This window comes from Lutra lutra, chromosome 15 (genome assembly GCF_902655055.1).
Source record: "Lutra lutra chromosome 15, mLutLut1.2, whole genome shotgun sequence".
In the NCBI taxonomy this organism is placed as follows: domain Eukaryota; kingdom Metazoa; phylum Chordata; class Mammalia; order Carnivora; family Mustelidae; genus Lutra; species Lutra lutra.
The window spans coordinates 66,235,949-66,261,783 of NC_062292.1; the positions used below are offsets into that span (position 1 = coordinate 66,235,949).

Here is a 25,835-nt window from a genome sequence, read left to right on the forward strand (position 1 = left end):
TCTCTCTGCCTGCCTCTCTGCCTACTTGTGATCTCTGTCTGTCAAATAAATAAATAAATAAAATATTTAAAAAAAAGAATTAGTGTTAAGGTCTATACAGCACAGTGTCTGGCATGTAACTGATAGCAAAAAATATCTATATCTATATCTATATCTACATCTATATCTACATCTAGATATAGGTACTTATGACAGGTATTTAGCCTAGATATAGATGTAGATATAGATGTAGATATAGATTTTATTCTGCCCCAAACCTCTCATCATTACACTGAGCCTTAGAACAACATCCAGGAAAATGTAATTATGCAAAAAAAAATTCCCAGATACTGTTCCCTAGAGGAAAGGAGTAAAGGAGCCAGAGGGTGTGTGCGAGAGCTGAGCCAGCTGGTGGCCCTCGGGTTCTGGCCAGTTGTGCATGTCAGTCTTCGTGGCCTTGACATCCATTCCCAGTGAGAGTGCAGGAGTCAAGCCAGGATAAGATTACTCTTTACATTGGACTACTTCTTTATTCTGTTTCAAGCTAATTATTTCCTTAAACATATGAAAGTATGTGAAAAATAATCCTATAGCTTACATATGAGAAATGTGTTGATTTCATTATTAGCTGGTATTAGGGTTTATTATGTATCTGAATATCTACTATGAGTCGAGAATCAAACACTGGTTGTAAGAAAACTGCAATTTTATAGAATTTTCTATGGAAATCCTCAAGTGTTTATTTTGCAACCCCCTTAAAGATACCCATCCACCCACCCATCCAGTCCAGTAAGCACATGTTTATTCAGCTCTAACTGTGTCTGGTACCATATTAAGGCCTACATAAAAGGATGAACACAATAAACTTTGTCCAGTTCCTGCCCTTAAGCTGGTTGGGAAGAATTGAGAATACAGATATTAGCATTGTAATTAATTTATACTTAGTTACAACTAGTTATTGTGGTAATTAGTTATAAAACACAGCACACACACACACTCAACCTCTCTCTTCTGGAGGAAGTTACATTGAAGCTGAAAAACTAAAGGATACTTCAGAATCAGCTGTTTTATGAAAGCAATGATTGTATCTATTTCATAAAATTGGAGATTTAAACCCAGGGAGGTGGAACAACTTGTCAACACTACAGAACAAGTCAGCCAGGGACTCTGATTAAGAAAACAAAAGCTTTAGCCTCCCAGCTGGGTCCCTCTTGTCTTTAAAAGGGCCAGGAAAGCACAGGAAAAAGGAGAAAAAAGATGGATAGCTAGGTTATGGGTGGAAACAAGCATACCGTGGCAGCCAGGGCACTGGAATCTGAACACTTGCAGAGGACAACTCACAGAATAAGACAGATTATTTGCTAACCCTGTATCTGGTAAGGGATTTACAGCTATCATATATTAAGCACTCTTACAGCTCAATAATAAAAAAGCAAATAACACAATTGAAAAATGAACAAAGGATATGAGCAGACACTTATTCAAAGAAGATATGCAAGTGGCCAATAAGCACATGTAGAGATGGTCAGCATCATCAGTTGTTGGGAAATGAAAATCAAGCCCACGGTGAGTCTGCACTTCACACGCCACGGGATGGCGAGCATCACAGGGCCCAATACTCACATATGCCGGTGGTGGTGGTGGTGGCCCGGAAACCAGGACCCTATGTTTAATGCAAAACAATGCAGCCACTTTGGAAGACAGCCTGGCATTTCCTCAAAAGATTAAACGTAGAGTTGTCACATGACCCGGCAATTGTACTCCTAGGTGTATACCCAAGAGAAATGAAAGTATGTGTCCATACAAATACTTGTACATGAGTATTGGTGGTAGCATTTTTCATCGTAGCTAAAACATAGAGAAAATCCAGAGGTCTGCTGATGGAGAACCAAATGAACTAAACGTGTACCTATCCAAACACTGGAGTATATTCATGCAGAGCAAGCAATGGGGTCTTCATACCTACCACTGCATAGATGAACCTTGCAAGTATTGTTCTGCACGAAAGAAGGCAGCCACAAAAAAAGCCACGTACCCTATGATGTCATTCATACACAATATCTGGAATAGAAAAATCTATACAACAAAAACTGAATTAGTGGAGGAAGTGGCAGGGGGGACACCTGGGTAGGGAGTGGGGATGGCCAACGGATACAGTGTTTCTGATGAATCAGTGAATTCTATCCCTGAATATAATAATGCACTATATGTTAACCAATTTGAATTTAAATAAAATCTAAAAAGAATGCTCTAACCTAAAAAAAAAAAAAAAGATACAGAGTTTCTTTTTGAGTGTTTAAAAGTTCTGAAGTTGACTGTGGGGGCGGTTGCAGACATCTGTTAATATATTAAAAGCCATTCTATTGCACACTTTAAATGGGTGAACTGTATGGCTTGTAAACTGGATGGCTTGTGAACTGTATGGATTGTAAAACTATCTCAATAAAGCTGTTTTAAAAAGTAGGGTTGAAGTTTGGCTAACTTGATAAATATTTGCTTTGAAACTGACTGCAGTGCCCTGGCTGGAGTCTGGTGGGAACTCAGGGCTTAACAGGTGCACAAACACAGTCTCGTGGGGACATGGCCACACTGTCCACTGGCTTGTCGACTGGACTTTGCTCTGGATGTCTCCACAGGGCAGATGCCTTGAGACATGATTTTTAGATTTAGGGAGACAGGAAAGAGAGAGACACAAAGTGGGGAAGGGGTGGGGGGTGGAGGGTGAGTAAACGCTATTTTAAATTTAAAAAGACTTAGAAGACACAACAAACAAAGTCACATGCATCTTGATCCAAATAAACCAAATGTGAAAGGACATAAATTATGGGGTGGATGGAGGCACTCGGCCACGGACCAAGTATCATGCGCTATTGAGAAATTATTGAATCTTTAGAATGTGACAGTGTATTGTGGTTAGTGAAGAAAATGTGTTTAGGAGGAAATGTCAATATCTTTGGGATTTATTTTAAGATATTTTGGGGGTACCTGGGTGACTCAGTTGGTTGAGTGTCTGTCTTTGGTTCAGGTCATGATCCCAGGGTCCTTGGATGGACCCCCGTGTCAGACTCCAAGCTCAGCAGGGAGCCTGCTTGTCCCTCTCCCTCTGCTGCTGCTGTCCTGCTCGCACTCTCCCACTCTGTCTCTGCATCAAATAAATAAATAAAATCTTTAAAAAAATATGTTTTTAAAAAGGAGATGAGGTAAAAATGACAGAATATTATGTATTATTAGTTGAGATCTATGGGCTTAATATATTCTATACTTTCATGAATATTTGTAAATGTTGCATAATAAAACATTTAAAAAAAAAAGGCACTGAGTGGCTCAGCCCATTAAGCGTCTGACTCTTGATTTTTAGGCTCTGGTCATGATCTCAGGGTTGTGGGATGGAGTCCCATGGTAGGTTCCATGTTCAATGTGGAGTCTGTTTGAGATTCTCTCTCTCTCTCTCTCTCTGTCCCTCCCCCCACTTGCAGGTTCTCTTTCTCTTTCTAAAACAATAATTAAATCTATCTTTAAAATAAATAAATAAGGAAAAAGGATAATAATTAAAAGGAGAATTATTATCTGTATCTTCAAACTAGCAGAGAAAAAAGTTTGTATTGAAAAATATAAGAAATTCTATCATTTCAACTAGAAAAAGAAAGGAAACAAAAATTTTGAGAGAAATGAATAAAGAAAAGAGGAAACACAAGTATTTTAGTAGAAACAGTTCCAAACCTATTTAGACCACAAACATGTAAATGGTTAAGCTCACCTACTATAATAGAAAGATTATCATACTAGATCTTTTTTTTTAAAGATTTTATTTATTTTACAGAGAGAGAGAGAGATCACAAGTAGGCAGAGAGGCAGGCAGAGAGAGAGAGAGAGCGCCCTTCATAGTAGATCTTTTTAATCCAGCTGTTTGCCGCTTATAAGAGAATCGATCTAAATGTACAAACAGAGACAAAGTGTGGAAGGAAAGATAGAGAAAATGTTTGGTGCAGCAATATTAATAACAAAATAGAATTTATGACAAAGACATATTAGCAGCGATATTGAGAGGAACTCTTAAGATACGATAAGGAAAATTCCACCCAAAACATAACATTGTTATCTGGGTTACATCTAACAACATAGCTTCGAAGCATATAAAAAAAATGATAAAAATATGGGAGGAAACTAAAGCTTTTTGACCTCTCTCTGAAAGAAGTGAAAATAATTATACCAGGAAATAATATGTAAGGATATGGAAAAATTAAACTAAAGCTATATAATTAAGGTTTAGTTATATGTAACATATAAGTTATATACACAAATATAATATACAAGTTATATATATAATATATTGTTATAAAATTCCATGTGTACGTGTATATATAAATAAATAGGTCCCACATATCAAACATTTAGAGGAAATACACATACGTATGAAGCATTTATAGAGTTGCCATAACTTGTAAAGAAATTCTATTTTGAAATATAGATATCTTAGGGACACCTGGGTGGCTCAGTGGGTTAAGCCTCTGCCTTCGGCCCGGGTCATGATCCCGGGGTCCTGGGATCGAGCCCCGCATCAGGCTCTTTGCTCAGTGGGGAGCCTGCTTCCCCCCTCTCTGCCTGCCTCTCTGCCTACTTGTGATCTCTGTCTGTCAAATAAATAAATAAGATATTAAAAAAGAGAAATACAGATATTTTAGTGACTACTTTCTCTGAACATAATGATTTTAGTTGGATGAAGGGGACGGGTTGGAAAGATATTTTTTAAAGGAGAAAAATGCATCAAAATAACTGTTATCTTCATGACTATTATACTTTGCCAAACATGGGAGTTGTTTAGTTCAATGAAGTAAGACACATGGAAGGAGATCTAGTGCAGCAAAACAAAGAATAAAACATTTATTTTTTTTCATAGAGAAAGCATGCATGCAGCTGAGGGATATCACCTGTTAAACTGACCCAAACCAGGGGTTTGCATGGCCAGCCCATGTGCCTGAAGCAGGCTTGGTGCTTTGTTCCCTGGGGTTTCAACCGTGTTGGAGGGGATGAGACTCTCCTATCCCCATCTCAGGGCAGCAGTGTTTCATCCCATGCTCTATGAATATCCCACTCTTTTGCTAAGGGATTTAGTTTTAAGTCTGATCATTTCCCACTTCCAAAATCAAAAGAACTGTGTCTTATGAAAGATAGTAAATGTCCAACACAGGGAAACACCTTACGTCTTAAACAGGACTGACTGTTATCTACATGTGTAAGGCACTCTTCTGTTTTGTGCCAAAAATCATACAACAATGATCATTTTTGGCCCTGTGAAACCTAGGTGATTCAGCATTTGCTATTGGGATCCCAGAAAGCAAAAAGATTGAGTGGTATCCCCTGGAGTTGTACCACACGAGGACCCTGGAAGTAATTTTCAGAACAATAATAAAATAATAATAAAAGTAACAAAAGCATTAAATAATAATTAATATTTTAAAAATATTTTAGGCATGGAATTATCAGCTTAGCCTGGCCCTTTTGGATCCGGTCTCCATACAGACAACAGACTCTCCCTCCTGTGCTGCTTCTCCTTCTGCTCCCTTGGGCAGATACGGGAACTGCCTGTCATTGTCACCAAGGCCCTTCTCTCTGTTGCCTCTGCTCTTACAGGCATTGATCCACCTGTAAGACTAGTTGGTCCACATGTCAAGAACAAAGCTTGGCTGGTTGGCAGTCCGTCGACAGAACCCTGTGCCGAGGGCTGTGGTGTTAAGGATGAGGGAACCTTCTTCCTGCTGTCTGTGTGCCCTTAACCCCATAGGAGGTGGGAAGGGGGCAGCTAGCAGGAAACCAGAGAGAAGCAGAAAGACAGAAATCAGGTCATGTCCAAACAAGGCCCCATGTTGGTCCTGACACCAGTGGGAGTGATATCAGTGTGAGGAGTCTTTCTTGAAGCTTCAAATAATTTGAAGTAATGTTGGGTAGTAGGGACAGCAGGGGCAAAAATAATCACCGCGAGCTTTAATCCTAAAGGTTAGGATGTCCTCGTGAAAAGAATCAATGTGCAGAGTTGAGGGAAAATGCACAAAAAGGTGTGCATTCTAAGAGGTGTGTCACACAAATAGCACATCTGGGAAGATTCAAAGGAAATAAAGTCACGTAATGGCTGTGAACAATGAGGGCACAGGACTGAGAAAACCAGCAAATTCAACAGACAATGACATTCTTATTAAGAGCAGCTAATGACTCGCTAGACTCCCAGGTCCCCAAAGGCCACACCACCAGTGTGACAGTCGCTAAGTGAATCCTTGGCCCCTAACACAGGACCTGACATAGAATTGCTACTTAAACGTTTTTTAATGACTCAATCTTGAAATCTGGAGGAGCAAACCCTTTCAGCACTTCCTGTGTAATAATTAGTGATGACCACATTTCCTCTGGAGCTTCTCCTGGGTTTTGCGACTGGTCTTAGGATGACAGCTGCGTGAAGCAGGCACAGGTCTCGGTGAGCAGGTCCCAGCTCTGGGAGCAGACGGGATTGCGTTTCTGCCCTGGATTCCTAATCATGAACCCCGTGCCCTGGGACCAGTTATTGAAATTCTGTGCTTCGCATTTCTCATTTGGAACAATTGGGGCTAATATTGCTTCCGCAGGAGTGCTGTGAGTATAAATGAGACGGGACAGGTAAGGTACTCGCCCCAAGCCCAGATGTTATTAAAAAATGTCAACCCTTATAAACATCAAAGGGCCCCAGGGCTGGTGACGATCTTAGCGACCGTCTAATGCAGCTGCTCTCAGCGCTGAGCCGTCCTCGGAAGGTGCGGTCAGCTTTTCAGAAATGCAGGTTCATGTCTCGGCTTCCCTTTCAGATTTTCTAACCCTTACGTTCGGGTGACCAGTTGGTTTGGGGGAGCCGCTGATCTGATCCAGCCGAAGGTTTTACAGATACAGAAACAGCACAACGTAGTGGCAAATCAAGGTATAAACTCTGGTCTGAACGAGAGTGTTTCTGGGATGCCACAGTCCCCCAGTGAGGGCCAGAAGCTCGTGGAGGATGGAGTCAATGACTCTTACAGCTCGTCGGAAACTGGTGGGTTTCATGAAACTTTTGGGGGAAAATGTTGGTATAATTTCATTTCTTTTTTTTTTCTTTATAAAATGACTTATTTATTTGAGAGAGAAAAAGAGAGAGCATGAGTGGGGGGGAGGGCAGAGGGGAAGAATCCCAGCAGACTCCCTGAGCACAGAGCCTGACGTGGGGCTCGATCCGGTGACCCTGAGATCATGAGCTGAGGAAAAAAAAGAGTTGGACACTTAACTGACTGAGCGACCCAGGCGCCCAGGGTCCGATTTCATTTCTTGAACGCCAAATACATCAAACAAAAGTATGTATTTACTGGGGACAGAGGGTGAAGTAAAGCCCTGAGGTCAGGAACAGCTGCGTCGCTAAGCTCCTGTGTGACCTCAGGGACGTCAGTAAACTTCTCTGGGCGTCAGTTCTAACATGTCAATAATGGTGGTTTCTGACCTAATCACTTCAGGATATTTAAATTTAAAGAGGATTCATCCAAGTGAAGGTATTTCAGACGGCGGGTTGCTGAAGAAGCTGAGGGACTGTTTCCACTCCTCATTTGTATGTCACTTTACTGGGCTTCAAATTCTATCATGCCTGGTGTGTGTGATCAGGGCACAGAGGCTGACGTGAGTTTATGGGTTAAATAAGCTAAAGATGGACATAGTTTCTCTTTAGTGTCAGGAAATTTTTTTTTAAAGATTTTATTTATTTATTTATTTGACAGACAGAAATCACAAGTAGGCAGAGAGGCAGACACAGAGAGAGGGGGAGGCAGGCTCCCTGCGGAGCAGACAGCCCGATGTGGGGCTCGATCCCAGGACTCTGGCAGAGGCTTTAAGCCACTGAGCCACCCAGATGCCCCTACTGTCAGGAAATTTTTTATTCACACAGGGTACTGAGCAGCATTCAGGAAGGGAGAGAGGACTGGGGACAACGTGACAGTAGCAACTGTCAGAACTACAATGTTTATCATGTCCCTTCTGTCCTGCTGTCTGGCCTCACCTGCATGTGGCATATGGGGCTGCAGAGGACAAGGGCAGGAGCCCAGCTGGGGGGCGAGGAGGAAGCTGTGCCGAGTGGCAGCGGGGTCCATGCGTGCTGCTTTGGCGACACAAACACAGTGAGGCATCAACACAAACGGGCCAGGGCATTGCCACTTACCACCTGGACACGACAGTTTTTCTTCTTGTGTGCAATAATAGGGCGAGCAGTGCTCTATTCCTACGATAGAAATGGACCACACTCATGAAACAAGTCAAGAAATGAAATGCTGAGCTTGGGGACGTTTCTCCGCGTCCAGCCTCCGGATCTACCTCGGGACCCCGCCGGCCCTCCTCCCGCGGCAGAGAAGCCTGCCGATAGCGTCTTTCATGTCCTTGTTTCTCAGGCTGTAGATAATGGGGTTGAGGAAGGGAGCGAGGATAACAAACGTGACCGCAATCGCCGTGTCCCAGAACACGGAGTAGGAGGCTGAGAATCGCAGGTACATGACAGACACACTGCCAAAAAACAGCAGGAACACAGCCAGGTGGGCGGCACAGGTGGAGAAGGCCTTGCGGCGGCCCTCGGCCGAGGGCATCCCCAGAATCACCACGATGATCCGCACGTAGGACAGGGCGATGGCCAGGAAGGAGGCCAGGATCTCTACTGCATGGATGGCATCCACAATGACCACCCGTGATGTGTCTGTGCAGGCCAAGCTCAGCACAGGGGCAAAGTCACAGAAGATCTGCTGGATCTGGTTGGAGCCACAGAAAGGCAGGGTGGTGATCCACGCGATCTCAGGGAGCACGAGGAGGAAGCCACAGAGGCAGGACCCGGCGGTTAGCTGGACGCAAAGCTTGGGGGTCATGATGGCCGGGTAACGGAGAGGGCTGCAGATAGCGACGTACCTGTCAATGGCCATTGCGGTCAGGACGCAGCCCTCCGTGATGCCCAGCGAGTGGAAGAAGTACATCTGCAGGAGACAGCCCGCCAGAGAGATGGTCTTCTGCTCACTGACGAGGCTGGAGAGCATCTTGGGGATGGTGGTCGTGGTGTACCAGATCTCCAGGAAAGACAGGATGCTGATGAAGAAGTACATGGGCATGTGCAAGGTTGCGTCCAGCTGGACGGCGATGATTATCATCAGGTTCCCGGTTATGATAAATGCGTAGACGAGAAGCAGGGGGATGAAGAACAAGAGGCCGCCTTGATGCAGAGGTGGGAATACAGAGAAAAAGAACTCGGTCACCATAGTCTGATTCTCAGCGGTCACCAGCTGTGTCATCTGCGAGGGAGAAAGGAGACAAACTCCTGCAGTGGGAGTGGGGACCGCCCACTGAAGGCCACTCCACTCCTTCCTGTGATCAGTTTCTTAAGCTGACTCTGGGGCCCCAGACAGGCCAGTTAGGAATATCTCGAAGCCATATCTCCATGCCAGAAACACCTGCAATGTTTGCTTTTGGACTCCTCAATGCATCTTTTATAAGCATCTCCGACCGATGCCAAGGAAACACAAAGTGACACAGAGATTAATTCTCTGGAAATATTTTCTGGAGGCTCAGTCACTTCTTTAAGTTCTTGGTTCTTCCCCTCACTCTCTGCCCTCTGTGTTTAGCTTTAAAATGTGTACTTTCCTCCACCCTTTTTTAAGATTTTATTTACTTATGCGAGAGGGAGAGAGAGCATGTGGGCAAGAGAGCACAAGCAGGAGCGGAGCAGAAGGAGAGGGAGAAGCAGGGTCCCCACTAAGCAAGAAGCCCGAAGCGGGGCTCGATCCCAGCACCCTGAGATCATGGCCTGAACCGAAGGCAGACGCTGAACCAACTGAGACACCCAGGTGCCCCAAAAATGTGTACCTCACTTTCTGTTTTTCACTCCTGTTCTTCAGAGAGTGATTAAAAAAACAAACAAACAAACAAACAAAGGTGCGGTCAGGAGCCCTGGGCTCACTGGTTGCTCAAGTGGCTCTCCCATCCTTTCTGGCCCTGATCCCTAATCTGGGGCTGGCTGGATGGCCGTCTTCATCTCTGCCTTGTTTCTGTTCGTTTCATGGACACACCTGTTTCTCCTCAGGTGCTAAGTGCCCAGATGTCAGGAAATACTCCCCCTCACACTCCTTTGCTTTTTCCCCTTCTCTCTCAGTGGTTGACACTGACAGTTGCTCAGCCCAGGAGTCTCTCGACAACCACCTTGTCCCTCCAGGTCACTGAATGTTGGACAAGCGTATCACGCCACTTTGCACATCCCACCTCTCCTAGGCTGCATCTAAGAGCCATCAAATAAAAAAATCCCTCCTCACCTCACTATGGCTGTCTAGGGAAGGAATTGTCACAAAATCCAGCTGCAACAGAAATCAGACCAGCACCTACTTGTTAGAGGGAAGGCGACTAGACTTTTTGCGAGGCTAATTAAACTTCGTGACAGTGATGTGCATTACCCCCCACCTTGACTATTTTAACATCTTTTATACTGGCTTCCTTACCTCCAACAAGTCATTCTGCAGATGAATGTGCCTAACTATGGCTTTTCATGTCCCTATTCTTTTCAAAATGACTCAAGGATAAGTACCATGGATCTTAGCCCAAAACTCATTATCTTTTCTGATCTGGTTCCGATCAAATTTTAGAGATGAATATTGTTCTACATACCCATCAGCTCAGCCAAATAGGATGAATTTCCTGTGCTTCTATTTTTGCTTATGTCCTTCCTTCCTTTTGTTTTCTTGCTGTCTTCCTCTCGGAATCCTAGTTGCCAGTGTCCAGCAGACCCTCCTGTCATCCTGCAACCCTCAGTGATCTGCACGGCTGGACGTGAGCCCTCTCTCCTCTGACCCACATGCGTGCTGGGGATTCTCCGCTTTCATGATGTGGAACACATGTTTCCTACACTCTAAGTATTTGTATATCAGTGGTGTCCACTTCCTCAGGTGGACAGAAAGCTCCATGGAGGAATCACAAGGAATAAATAGTTTTAGTGAAGAGTTGCCTGGTGATGGTCATGCCACCAGACTTTATGTATTTCATCTCAATTGTTTCTACCTGCGACAGAGAGATTATTACTGTTTTATAAGTGGAAAAATTGAGAACCAGAAGGGAGAAATAGCTTGCTCAAATCCACATTTCTAGGGTCTAAAACAAAACTGGAAGCCTGGTCTATAGGCTTTAAAATTCCACTATTATTATTATTTTTTTTGTTTGTTTGTTTATTTAAGTTCCACCATTGTGTTTTGTATCACGGTGGGATGTTTAGGTCGGGAGTCACCGATCATCCTGTCTGCTTCCTACTCCGAACACCACTTTATCCTCAGTCTGTCCTGAGTGTGAAATCAGAGTGGAGGTATTTTCTGTTTGGTTGGGTTTTTCAGGTCCCAAGCAGGCTAAAATAAATGTACTGCAGATTAGAAAAATGAATTCCTATAAAATGCCTCTTGCCTTAAGCCTTGATCCTGCAGGAAGGCTTTGGAAAGGAGGAAGCATCAGTGCCGGGCAGAAGGGCAGAGCCTGCGTGGGGACAGGAGAGAGGTGGGAGTGCCCCCCTGCTCAAGAAGCCACGTCTCCGTCCTTTCTCCACCTGAAGCACAGAGAATGATCGTGCTGAGTGGTCCTTATGGAGGGCGTGGCTGGACAAAGCAGGATGCTATGGGTTATAAGAACAGGCAGGCAGGTTCAGCACAAGTTGGCTCAAAAAAGGCAACAGAGTGTCTACTTTGTTGCCCAAGGCGAGGCCCTTCTCCCTGGGAGGACTGAGCCCTGCTTATGGCCACATCTTTGTTCAGTTAACACTCACGTACTGATTGATTGGCCCTCTCCCTGTGCCAGTCACTGCTCTAGGTTCCAGGGCTACGTGAAGGTGGATAAAACATTCTTGCCCCTGAAACATGTAAAGAACACTTTTAAGATTCCTAGAATGACAGATAATTAGCTGTGCCCAAAGAGCTCATGCTACAAATACTCGTTGTATAGTACAGTAAAAAGAGACTCAAATTAGATTTTACTCTGGGATGCCTGGGGGCTCAGTCGTTAAGTGTCTGTCTTCGGATCAGGTCGTGATCCCAGGGTCCGGGGATTGAACCCCGCATTGGGCTTCCTGCTCAGTGGGAAACCTGCTTCTCCTCCCACTTCCCCTGCTTGTGTTCTCTATTTAGCTGCCTCTCTCTCTGTCAAATAAATAAATAAAATCTTAAAAAAAAAAAAAAAGATTTTACTCCTGGGGAGGGGAAGCAGTAAATTTCTCTGTGACTCCCCAGGAATTCTTAACTCTTCGGGCTTCAACAAAATTTTAGTGTTGGGAAGACCTTCACCAGTTGGCTGCACTATGTTTCTTCTAATGGCTCTTCTAGAGTTCACGTCTCATTATTCTTAAATTTTTCAGTCATGTAATCAAGTTCTAAAATTATGAAGTTTTAGCCCATGCATTGAGGAACCTTTACCCAGAAAACGAGGACTGGGTCTGGAGGAGTTAAGGATACAAGGAAAGTAGAGGGCAGCAGACGCAGGAGGAGAGGCCGGTGAGCCGTAGGAAGACTTCCTCTCCACAGTCTCGCATACTGACCTTGCCTGAGACCACGGCATTCCTCAGAGTCTCTGCAGGGACCAGCCCCTCTGCCAGTTTGCCGACAAGGATATTGATGTCTTAGAAGGCTCTTTGGGGAATTTCTTGAGTGGAAAAGTCCTTTCCTGGGACTTCCTCTTAGGTGACGCAGGATCTCAAGGAAAGATGTGAATTGCGCTCTCCTCTCTGAGGGATAAATTAAGGGAAAAGTGTCACATAGTGATTAAATATTCCCCAGGGTCAAGCCCCAAAGACCTCCCTGTGGACCAAATAACCTTGGCTGTCACAGGGAGCATAGAGGTGGGCCCTGGGGCTGGGAAGCCATGGGTGTCAGAACAGACCCGTCGGGACCACGTGGCTCCCGAAACACTCAGGAAAGGAACATTCGGGGAGCACTGCCTTGTTCTCAACCGTCCACTCAACTTCCACTTGCCTTCCATTCCTTCTGCTGCTCTAAAAACGATGATGATGATGATGATGATAGTCAGTCATTTTGAATGTCAACAAAACAAGCCACTATAAAGGACGCTTACACATAAATGCAGTACTTTATTAACTGGTTGGGAGACATCCAACACCTCAGTGAATGGGCTGATATGATGTCTTATGAATAGAATGTTTCAGTTACAGAAAGATGCCAAATCTACACAAATCTATTACTTCAATGCAACTTCTATCAAAATTACTTTTGGGGAGTGGAGTGTGTCAAGGTGAGGGACAAGACATATTTTGAAGGAGCAGAGTAAAATGGTAAGGCTTGTCCTACTGTCCATCAGAGCTTATGACAGAGCAGTGGAACAAGCTAATGGAAGTCAGGAAGCAGACAGGCCCAGGGTGGAGCTTTGACGATGGCCCAACTGGAACAGCAGAACGTGGGGGGACGATGGGCAGAGCAGGCACATTGGGTCTGTGGAGAAAGGGCTGATTGTCCCTCTCTGATGGTCTCAGAACCTCTATTTAAGCATATGAGAAACCTAAAATAAAATTTGTCCTGACCTCATTACATTCCCACAATTCCACAGATAGCATGAAAGTCAACTTCAATACTTTATTTTTTTAAAGATTTTATTTTTAAGTTATCTCTACACCCAGGATGGGGCTCAAACTCACAAGCCTGAGACCAAGTGTGCCATGCTCTACCAACCGAGTCAGCCAGGCTCCCCCTATTTTTTCCCAAACACTTTATTCTTAAAATAGTAACACTTTAAAATAAAATTTTGGAGGGTATTTTTTAATCACTTCAAATAGGTAAGAAATCTTAAACAATAAAGGAAAAGACCATTGAATTCAGGTATATTAGTATTTCCATTTACCAAATGGTACATGAAGTAAAAAGACAAACCACACACTAGGAGTCTGTATTTGTAAATTATATAACTGAAAATAAATATTACTCAGAATATATAAAGAGCTCCTGCAAATTAAAAAGAAAATGATTTTAAAAATCAGGTGAAAAAAATCTATACACACATACACATAATATATGCACCAAACACACCTGTGCACTGATTATCAGGGAGATGCAAATCGAAACAATAATGTATTACTTACACGTACAACCAAATAGCAACAAATGTGACCACTTATAATGTTAGAAAAGACGTGCAACATTAGACATCCATGCTTTGTTGACAGGATACAGACCTTGAAAAACAACTTGGCAATCTCTCCTAGGGCTGAAGATGGGAAAGCTCCATAATACAAAATGTCCGTGCCTAATGAATGATTAATTTGTGTCACATTAATACGAGATGAAAGCGATTTTGTTTCAAAGCTGTAGGTAGATGCATTGACATAAATGATTCTCAAGAATATGTTGAGTGAATGAGCAAGTGGTACAATCTTACTTAAATTATAATTCAATTTACATAGAGTTAAATAGGCAAAACCAGACACTATGCTGTTCTTGGCAGCCGACCTACGTACTTAACAAAATAATGAACACGACACGCAGGTCGGTGGTGATGTGCCGTATGGGGGAAAAGGACTGGACTGAGGAGGAGCAGTAAGTGGCCTTCCAAGTTTTTGATCATATTTTATTTCTTCACTGGGGTTATGGGTCCATGTCAATGAAAGGTAAAAAAAGGAAAAAAAAAAAAAAAAACAAACAGGCGGAAATAGGCCTAGAAGTGTAAACCATTCTCCAAAGAAAATAAGGAAGGGGAGAATAGAGGCATTGTGGTGGCCCCGAAAGCAGCGTGAATACAGGACGGGGATCTATCTTAAGGTGCATACATTCGAGCATATTTGTAAGCAGAACGAGCAGAGGGCAGAGAGGAAGAATTGAACACGCATAGAGACATAGGATGACTGGAAAAGCAACATCCCCGGCCGAGATGACGCCAGGCCAGAGCTTCAGGGCGCGTGGGGAGCCATGACGTCAGAGCTTCAGGGCGCGTGGGGAGCCATGACGTCAGAGCTTTAGGGCGCGTGGGGAACCATGTGTCTTCGCTGGGAAGCTTCTCTCAGGGAGACCAGAGTGGAGCAGGGAAGCATGAGAGAGATTGCAGACCAGCCCACCGGCTCACTATCTGATTCTTAAAATTAGTTAATTCACTCTTTCACCCAATTATTTATTTAATCATGTATCCATTTCTCAAATGCTTTTCAAGGGTCTGTTTTAAAATACCAGCTTTTTACATGCAAGTATTTGGTGAATGAATGAATGATTTTGTTATAATTAATGGAGGGACACCTTAATAAGGTGGTTTCTATTGCAAAGAGCATGCGCCACAAGTACTTAATTAACACTGCATTGTATAAAAATAAAATAAAGTAAAATAGGGACGCTTGGGTGCTCAGCTGTTAAGCATCTGCCTTCAGCTCAGGTCATGATCCCCTGGTCTTGGGATCGGGCCCCACATGGGGGTCCCTGCTCCGCGGCAAGCCTGCTTCTCCCTCTCCCACTCCCCCTGCTTGTGTTTCTTCTCTCCCTCTCTGTCTCTCTCTGTCAAATAAATAAATAAAATCTTTAAAAATAAAGGAAAATAAAGCACCACCTTCTTAAAAACTAGTCATTGAGTCAGTGGAGTCTGTGTCACTATGTGTACCTGTTTCCTATCAGGATTTTGTTTTGTTTTGTTGTTGTTGTTGTTGTTTTTAACACAAATCCATTTTTAAATTGTTTCCTTTTTATATCCACTGCTACCAGACCATTCAATATTTAACATTCCATGCCTGTTTTGTATCTCTTCTTGTAAAAGGATAAAAACCATCTTGTGATTGTTCACCTGGAAGTTAATTTTAGGACCAAGATTTATTTTAAAAAGGGAGAGAAGGAAGGAAGGAAGGAAGGAAAGGAAGAAAAGAAAGAAAGAAAGAAAGAAAGAAAGAAAGAAAGAAAGAAAGAAAGAAAGGAAGGAAGGAAGAGGGAGGGAGAGGCAAGAAGGAAGGGAGGGAGGAAGGTGGGAAAGGAGGGAGGGAGAGAGGCAGGAATAAATCCTCGATTGCACCCCCCACGCATTACATGGGGTGCTTGGTGTACCCCAGGCCTCTCCAAGGCTCATACATCCTTTCTGGGGCAAGAAAGCCTGTCCTCAAACCCTTTCCTTTCTAGCTCTTTGGGGAAACCCGCCACGGGGACCACCAAAACATGTGACACATCGAGGATGGGGGCCCCTCATTCCTGCCACTACCGCTAATGGCTGTGACCCCTGGACCCCTCTGAGAAGTTCTGTGGAGCCGTGCTGGGAGCTGCTGACAGAGTCTTCGGTGATGCGCCTCAGAGTTGTATGTCCCTGAATTGCTGTTTCATTGCAAAGTGGAGGAAACCTTCTGCCTTTAAATAATCGCATTGTGTTAGCTCGACTCCTCTCGTTCCTTATCCTTCCTCTGTCTCAGCAGATACTCGATACAGGACCAATTTTCTCACCCCTTGAACAGAAGAGAAAACCAGGTGTCTCTTTCCATCTGAGGTCTAGCCTGACTCACGGAGCTGGCTTCCTGAAGGTGGGGCCACCTTGCGAAGACAAGCATGGCAGCAAGTGTTCCCTAATTAACCCCTTGGGTTGTGGAGTTGCTTTCCCAGGGACTGGGGAGAACCGTCCTAAAGAAAGCCTTTCTCCCATAGGATGATTCCCTGAGACACCCAGCGTCGTGGTTCCTCTTATAACAGTCCTGTTTGTTGGACTGCAGAACAATGGAGAGGAAGATGTTTGGAGAACAGAGGTGGCCCTCTAGGTTCTGAAAGAGGTGGCTATGGGATGAGGGGTGGGCTCTGTTCTTTGGTGGGAGCATGGGTGGCATTTTTGGTTATATATTGGGAGGACTGCCACAGGACCCCAATTCTTTTTTGGTTGGTTTTCAGTGAAGACCTGTGGAAACTTCATTGAGGTTTTGCAGACACATGAGGTGGGGGAAAGACCATGGCTCAGGGATGAGGTGGTTGGTGGCTTTTTGTCCCAGGACTACTGACAGCTATAACAAACAGCTATTACATTTTGTCTGAGCAATTAGCTCTATGAGTCTTTTCATCTCCACTGATTTCTGGGTTAAATTCTGATGTAGGATGCTTGCATCTTGCTCAGTCTAGTCAGAAAATGCTCTTAAGATAAGGCGGTGCTGTGGCAACGGTGGAGCTTGCTAGTTGAGATTCCGGGCTCAATTCTGGATTCTTCTGGGTCCAGTTTGATATGGTTCAGGGCCCAAGTATCTACTTCAAATTGCCTTCCTATGTGTATGTTCTTTCCTTCTGAGAGACACAAGTTTCTGAAGACCTGCCAATTGTTTCCTTTTCTGAGTTTTGATTTCCTAATTCCTAAAAGTACTGGCCACTGCGCACAATGCTAATTTCCCTATTTATCTCCCGACTGCCGCTGGAAGAAGTGAGAACGTTAGAACAGTGTTAACGTCTGTCATATGAGGAAATCAGACAAGTGGTAATAGAACCAAGAGATATTGGGATGTCAACATGATTGAAAAATCTCATATACAGTCATATTATTTATCATGCTACGAAGTTCGGGTTTTGTTTGGAAGCCTGTGCAATCCACTTCTAGGTCTATTTTCTGACATAGTGCTGACAGCTTTGTGTTTAAGAAAGATTATTCCAGAAGATGGGTGGAGGTTAAATCAGGACAAATCAAGTTTAAAAACGATGAGTTTAGGTAAGAGTAATTCAGGCAAGAAACCATCAGGGCATACATTATGTTTTCTTGTGAATCTATTTTTTTAGGTAGAAGTTTTCCTAAAGAAAAACAAAGGGAAATTTTGTCTCATATTTATCCTGTTTGAACACAGATGTAGTAGTCTAACATATTGATAAAAAGCAAGAACAAAAAAAACTAAAAATATTTGGTTGTCATATACCAAGCTGACTTTCTGTTTGCTTAAATCCTCTGGTATTCTGGTTTCAAAAGAATTTTATCTACTTTTTATATCTTTTGCCAGTTCACAATTGTCTGACTCTTTCGGTTGATAGCAGTAGCTTTCTCCATTCATGTATTTTAATTTAAAAAATTGCGATATAATTGACATTTAACACTGCGTAAGTTTGAGGTGTGCCTGTGGACCACGTGGGCTTGTATACTGCAGTGTGGTTCCTGTCACACGGATGTGGAGGTCCGTCTCCAACAACGTCACCCCTAGGTGGTTTCCTACAGTGGAGGCAGGTCTCAGAACTCAGCCTCATGCGCAAACCATTCATGAGTAAGCAGACACAGAGAACGTCATCACAGCTGTTTGCAGAAGCTCATGCAAATCCCAAGGAGCTCAGGTGCTGGAGATCAGGTGCTGGGCACCAGGTGATACACACTCTGTTTAGGGGAAGCACAGGAACAAATGAGTCATGGACCTACTGTGCCCGCCAAGCATTAGAGGTGGCTTGGCTCACTTTTATTTTATCACTTTAGGGGAGGAATTCGAATGTTCTGTATGCCACTGGTTCTCAAGTGGGGGCAACTTTACTCCCTCCTCCCCTGCAGCGACATTTGGCTCTTCTATAGACATTCTGGTGATCGTGACTGGGTCTGTGCCACTGATCCCTCTGTAGGTAGAGGTCAGCATTGCTGCTAAATATCCTACAATGGACAGGAAAGCTTCTCACTTTCATCCCCATCCCCAGCAAAGAATTACGTGGTCCAAATGTCAGTTTCTGGAGAAGACCTGCTCAGTGCTCCTTGGTGAACCCGATGGTGTGGTTACAGCTGAGGATACTCGAAGCTCTTGCCGAACCTGCTGTTGGGTAGAGACTGCTGCTGGGTCTTTCAAATGTCGCCGAACCATACCTAGGGGTTGATTTCTAGATTTGTATACTTCAACTATTAACTACTACTCTTTGGTACAGGTTAAGATGAATTTGCACACACAGCTCTATCACATGGCTCTAAGCTGTTATATTTTAATGCAGATTAAATATAGTATTATGTTTGGCTTTATCTTTTTGCTTCTTGGTTGATAAGGATCCTGATCGAGGGAAGCCTGTACCAGTATTTCTGTGTGTAAGACACCCACTTTAAATCGCCTTATTCTTACCCACAGAGGGCATCATTTTTTCACAACTCATTTTGTGCCTCTAACATCTCATCTCAAACAGTAAAAGTCCCTACCTACCTAAGTTGTTTCTAATTTACTGTTATAATAAATATTCCAATGAATCTTTATATATAATGTTTGAATATTCAAAATATTTTCCTTATGCTATATGGCGAAAGGCAGGTTGTAAACAGTCTCAAAAGTCGCAATAAAAATGGCCAAAATGCCACTTGGAGGAATCTGTACCAACTTAAAGGTCCAAATAGCAAAATTATTTGCTTAGCCAACAGAATAGGTGATAATGTAAGATATAATTACTGATAAGTATTTGCAAGTTAGACAGGATCACTCTATAGTTTGCAAAGCAACCCACATACATGTTTTACTTCATGAACCTCATGTCAAGGCAGTTGAGCTGCTTGAAAAGAAAGGTTCTATTTGTTACTTGAATGCAGGCAGGGTTCTGACTGTCTGTATTTGATTCATCAGCAGATAAGGAAACCTGCTGGAAACATGGGTCAGAAGAACCAGACAGTGGTGGTCGAGTTCTATTTCTCTGATTTCCCTCCATTTGAGAAGGGCAGCCTCTTACTTTTTGTTCCCCTGCTGTTTATTTACCTGTTCATTATTGTTGGGAATTTCACGATCTTCTGTGCTATCCGGTTGGATACACGTCTCCACAATCCCATGTACAGTTTCATCGGCATGTTCTCCTTCCTGGAGATCTGGTACACTACAGTGACCATCCCTAAGATGCTCTCCAACCTGGTAAGTGAACAGAAGACCATCTCTTTCGTTGGCTGCCTCCTGCAGATGTATTTTTTCCACTCGCTCGGAGTCACAGAAGCCCTGGTCCTCACCGTGATGGCCATCGACAGGTACGTGGCCATCTGCAACCCCCTCCACTATGCAGTCATCATGACCCCCCGGCTGTGCATCTGGCTCTCCACCAGCTCCTGCCTCTTTGGCTTCCTTATGCTGCTGCCAGAGACGGTGTGGATTTCCACTCTTCCCTTCTGCGGCCCCAACCAAATCCATCAACTCTTCTGTGACTTTGAACCCGTGCTGCGCTTGGCCTGTGCAGACACGTCCGTGATTCTGGTTGAAGACGTGATTCATGCTATTTCCATCCTGACGTCTGTGTCTATCATCAGCCTTTCATATTTGAGAATCATTGCCGTGATCCTGAGGATTCCTTCAGGAGACAGCCGTCAGAAGGCGTTCTCCACCTGTGCGGCCCACATTACTATTTTCTTGCTGTCTTTTGGTAGTGTGGGCCTCATGTACCTGCGTTTCTCTGTCACATTCCCACCTCTGCTGGACAAGGCCACCGCCCTAATGTTTGCTGTCCTTGCCCCACTTTTCAACCCAATAATCTATAGTCTGAGGAACAAGGACATGAAAAATGCCATCAGGAGAGTTCTCTGTTTTCAGGAAAGGTCCAAAACAGAAAAAAGAAATATCTCTGTAAGTTTAACATGCTAACAGATCGGTTCCTGAAATTACCTTCTATACTTTTCATGCTGCTGTTTGGGTATTTTTTCCCAACTTTCTGAACTAAGAATTACTGTTTGATCTGATGGGAGAGCTCTTCTGTGATTCACCCATCTTGGAATCATTTATAGATCATGATATGGACTTCCCCCTTTGTAGCTCCATGCAGGATGGTATCACCTTCTGCAAACCAGTGGAGACTACCAGCCTCAACAATAATCACACTTACTTCTTACACATCAAAACACTCCTTCCCTGCTCTTCCATTCTATATTCACAATACTCTTATGTTAGTTTTCTTTTTTCAATTTAAAAAATTAACAAGCTGTGCATCAGTGAGGTGGTTTCAGCCTTCACAAGGAGCTGTGATTCCCAATACTCATTCCAGATTGAGGCCTGACATAAGACAGTGGCAAAGCAGCACATGCAGCTACTGGCTTCGTGACATCGGTGTCATCCGACTGTCATCAACACCTTTGTGGTTATGTTTCATGTTGTCTTAAAAATTCTGGAGCAGACACTCTTGGAAACTTAAAGATTAAATAGATGAGATATATAGGCTTGGGATCAAAGCAAAAACATGTAAATTATGTAAAGATATATACACGCCCATTTTTAAAATTAACATCACTATATTAAAATGCTGTGTTGACTTAGGTTGTATTAAAGTGCCACATCAGTCTTACCTTGGTGTCTCTCTTCTTCTTGCCTTTTTGATCCAGATTGTTTCTTCTCGGCTCCTTCTCTGCCTTGGAGCCTACACTTAAAAAGTCACACACATTCTATCCTCTGGGATAAAGGTCTCTGCCTTCCTTTCAAACTTCCCCTTCCACAGGCTGGTCTGTCTTGTTCACACAGTGGCTGGTATGGGCATTGACACTAAGTATCTAGCCTCAGTATCTAGAGCTTCCTGAGCACTAGGCTCAGAACTGGCACATGACGTCTTGCATGATATCTTGCATGACACATGACATCTGTTGCATTCAGAGGCTAAATCATATCACAAGAGGGACTCAGAGGAGGGAATGAGACTTCACCTCTTGATGGTAAAAGCTGTCAAATCACCTTGTAAGGGGCTGGGATGCAGAGAGGCGTTAGGATTGTGCCATTTCCTTTGCAATATAGAGATTATTGGTGTCCTCACATTGTGCCGAAATCTTCAGTGGAACCATGGGAACTAAACACTTGTATGGGCTCAAAGAGTTGGGTAATGAACGGTCTGTATTTGGAACTGGTGGTAAAGGAGTATCTTCAGCAAAGTAAACAAAACTTCCATAGCCCTGCCTCTAACATAGTCAACAAAGTTATTGCAATGGAAATTGTGTTTCGGGAAACTCAACAGACCTTGAAAAACACCACCATCTTTTCTCTTTTCAGAGAGTAGAGAAGGAAAAAAAAAGAAAACTATTCAAAACTAGGACACACTGAGAGAACCATAGAACTCATGAGTAAGACAAAAGCACCCTGCACCACAGAGACCAGGGCAGACTGTTGTAGAAGGGGAAGAGAAGTGGTTATAAGTTGACCCATCACCCTTCATCCAGGCCAACACATGGAGAGGTTTACCCTGAGCCTCGGGTTCCTCAAGTGTGAAAAAAGAACCTGGGTTAGGGGAGGGAGAGACACAACCAGCAAAAGAAACCATCAACAAAGTGAAAAGATAACCTATGGAATGGGGAAAAAAATTGCAAACCATATATACAATGAGGTGGATATTATATCCAATATAAATACATTATATATATTTGGATATTATATCTAAAATATATAAAGAACTCATCCAACTGAAGAACAAATCCACAACCCAATTAAATGAATAAAGGACCTAAATAAATATTTCTCCAAAGAAGATACATGGAAGGCCACCAGACACATGAAAAGGGGTTCAACATCACTAGTCATTAGGAAAATACACATCAAAATCACAATAAGCTATAATCTCACACCTGTTAGAACATTCCTGATCAAAAAGACAAGAGATAACAAGTGTTAGCAAGGTTTGGAAAAAAAGAGAACTTTTGTGCCCTGTTGGTGGGAATGTAAATTGGTGCAACCACTGTGCAAAACAGTATGGAGTTTCCTCAAAAAATTTAAAAATAGAAACACCATATGATTCAGCAACTCCACTTCTGAGAATATATCCAAAGAAAATGAAAACACCAACTCGAAAATATATCTTCACTCCCATGTTCACAACTCCCACGTTCACAGCCGTATTATTTACAATAGCCAACCCATGGGAACAACTTAAGGGTCCATCAATGGAAGTATGAATAAGGAAAATGTAATATGTATAAAATATTCCACTGTATATGTATACAATATTCTACCGCATACATATATATGTATACATACATATACATACATAATATGTATATGTAATAGTCCACCAGAACTAGATCTAGAGGTCTAAGTCTAGAGCTATATATCTAGGGGAATATTATTCAGCCATAAAAAAGGAAATTCTGCCATTTGCCACAACATGGAAGGACCTTGAGGACATTTTTCTAAGTGAAATAAGTCAAACAGAGAAAGACAAATACTATATGATCTCACTTATATGTGGAATTTTAAAAAGTAAAACTCATAGAAGAGTAAATGAAACAAGATGGGATTGGGAGGGAGACAAACCATAAGTGACTCTTAATCTCACAAAACAAACTAAGGGTCGATGGGGGGAGGGGAGTTGGAAGGGGGGGTGGGGTTATGGACATTGGGGAGGGTATGTGCTATGGTGAGTGCTGTAAAGTATGTAAACCTGGTGATTCACAGACCTGTACCCCTGGGGATAAAAATATATTATATGTTTATAAAAAATAAAATTAAAAAAAAATAAATAAATAAAAGAATGTTTTTAGGGGGAAAAAAAAAAGTAAAACTCATAGAAAAAGATCTGACTCCAGTAGAGGTGGTGGGGAGGGCAGGGGCAACTGAAGGAAGGTGGTCAAAATGTACAAACTTTCAGTTATAACAAATAAGTCCTAGAGATATAATGACATAATGATCAGAGCTAATGCTGTTGTATGGTATATAGGGAAGTTGTTAAGAGAGGAAATTATAAGACTTCTCATCACAATGGGAAATTTTTTCCTTTTTTCCTTTTTTCTTTGCATTATATCAACATGGGAAGGTGGATGTTAGCTGAACCTATTATAATCATTTCACAATAGATGTAAATCATGCTGTATGTCTATACAGTGATGAATGTCATTTTTTCCTCAAAACTTGAAAAAAATAATATGTATTTATTTAATCTATTTATTCTCAGCAAATCTTCCAAAGGGGACTCATACTTTAAAAGGACTCTTGGAGTTCCTCTCACCTAAGGAGAGCTAATGAGGAAAGATCAAAGAAGCTTCCATTAATTAATCTGTAGGGAAATGGAACTGATATTTCTCTCTGGTCATTAGGGAAATCTCCAGTAGAGAAATCTTCCCAAGAAGGCTTTAGGAACAGGCACAATGGTCCACCTGATAAATTGAAGGGGCTTTAGCTGCATAAGCCCAGGGAAAGGATCCCCATTGTCTCAGCAGGAGGTAAAAGGATAAGACTCATGAGTCCAAGATGTAAGCTTGTGTTATGTAGAGGAAAAGGACACTAAGCTTGGGTTCCTTCTACTGACTTAAATGACGGTATCTGCAGGCATGTTCAAGATTGCGTGAGTGGCTGAGTGGAATTAGGCTCAGGAGGAGGAGAGATACTTGTGGGATTAAAAATTAGTGATGATGTTATGTTTTTTTCTGGGGTGTGATGATGGAATCATAAGACTTTTCCCCTAATAATCATACTGTTCCTCTGCTTTCACAGCCTCAGAGTTTCTCTAAATTAATTCTGATCCAGGAGGACACCATTTTACATACTGGTCTCTGTTCCTAGTCATGTGGATATAAACCAAATAAGGGTCACGAGTAAAGAGGTCAGATACATCTGAAAAGCCTATTCCTGAAAACCTTATTCCAAGGAATTGAGTCAAATTGAGCATGGTCTGTACCCCCCAGACCTATTTTTATATTCACGTTCATTTCTCCAAGTGGGACTGGGTCAGCTCGTTTCTCTCCTTCCAGTCTCCAATCGGTAAATTTTGAATTGACACATTAATTTCTGTAGAGTAGGACATTGAATTTGCTTAAACATAAGCATCCCAGATTCTATTAAAAGATTAACATCACTCACTTAGGGGAAATAGAGGTGCCAGAAACATGGTAAGACAATAACTCTGACTGCCTTTGGGGTCCAAAATACCTCAGTTCTAAGGTGATAGTTGTAGACATCTTCACACTGATTTGTAGATGCTCTGCCCCTTCCCTCAATCTCGTTGCGTGTGTCAGAGGTTCAGCTGAGCTAAGAGAGAATGGAACAGGCAAGTGTCAGAGTAGGGGATTCTAAAAACACTGAGCCCAAATGAAAGTAATCATGAAGCTTTAGATCAATAGTGTGAGCAAAAGGTGGAAAGCAGAGAAAGTGCCTCCTCCAGCCCCTGTCATATTCCCTGAAAAAACGAGCACAGATCAAGTGTCAGGGGCATCAGTGCAAACATGAGCATCATTCCACTGTTGACAGAGCCCTGAACAAAAGGCTCCAGCAGTTTTATGGACTCTGGGATGGAGAGGAGGATACAGAGTGAGCCCGGGGTTTCTCTCTCTCATACCCTAAAGAAGCCTCGGAAGGAGTGCCTGAAGAGGACCTTGACCCAAGTCTGCAAACAGAGCTGTAAGGGTGTAATTGCTAGGGTAAATGGTGACATGCAAGGGGTACAAGCGGCCAGAGGACCCCAGTCCTTGCTGCGATTCTCTTAGAGATTATGGTGCATGGGCTGTCCCCAGGTGCCAGGGGGTGGCTTTCCCTGAGAGCCTGCGTGGGAAAGCCTTTGTAATCACCTGCAGTCAGGTCTGAAAACCACACAGGGTTCACCTTGGCTCCTCAGTGCATGTACATTTTTGAGGTGGAGGGTAGAGTAGGCGAGATCTCCTGTTCCCTTATTGTATTACTGTGTCTTGGACTCTCAAGTCCTTTATTCAAAAACTTTTGCATAACTTAAATACCATCCCTTTGTCAATCACAATTTGATTCCATCTACTTGGGGCTTGGATCAGCCTAACATTTCTGCGGATTTCAGGTCAGCCCTGGTCTTCCATCCTTTCCTGGGTTTCTCCAAGCCCCTCCATTCAACTGTTCTAAGCTTTGAAGAGTCCAGAAGACCAGGAAGGGCAAGTCTGTTCCAGTGGACTCCCATGGGCCCACACTGCTCTCCTGATCTGCTTGGAGTTGGGTTTGGGAGGAGTGGAGTGATGAGTCAAAGTTGCCACTAATGATCTCCCTA

The 25,835-nt window shown here is 43.1% G+C and overlaps 2 protein-coding genes across 2 annotated transcripts; one reads left to right on the forward strand and one right to left on the reverse strand.

Annotated features, from left to right (window-relative positions):
* Positions 1 to 2,923: 2,923 nt before the first annotated feature.
* LOC125085608 (olfactory receptor 6K6) lies at positions 2,924 to 9,345 on the reverse strand. Its single transcript, XM_047704070.1, is given in 2 exon segments — positions 2,924 to 2,964; positions 8,360 to 9,345. Coding segments are annotated over 2 exon segments (966 nt in total). The 5' UTR covers positions 9,285 to 9,345.
* Positions 9,346 to 19,534: 10,189 nt separating this feature from the next.
* On the forward strand, positions 19,535 to 20,506 carry LOC125085609 (olfactory receptor 6K3-like). Its single transcript, XM_047704071.1, has one exon. The coding sequence runs from the start codon at positions 19,535 to 19,537 to the stop codon at positions 20,504 to 20,506; it is 972 nt and encodes a 323-aa protein (XP_047560027.1).
* The last annotated feature ends 5,329 nt before the right edge of the window (positions 20,507 to 25,835 follow it).

Coding starts and splice junctions, on each gene's coding strand:
- LOC125085609 (XM_047704071.1), top strand. CDS start 19,535: ATGGGTCAGAAGAACCAGACAGTGGTGGTCGAGTTCTATTTCTCTGAT.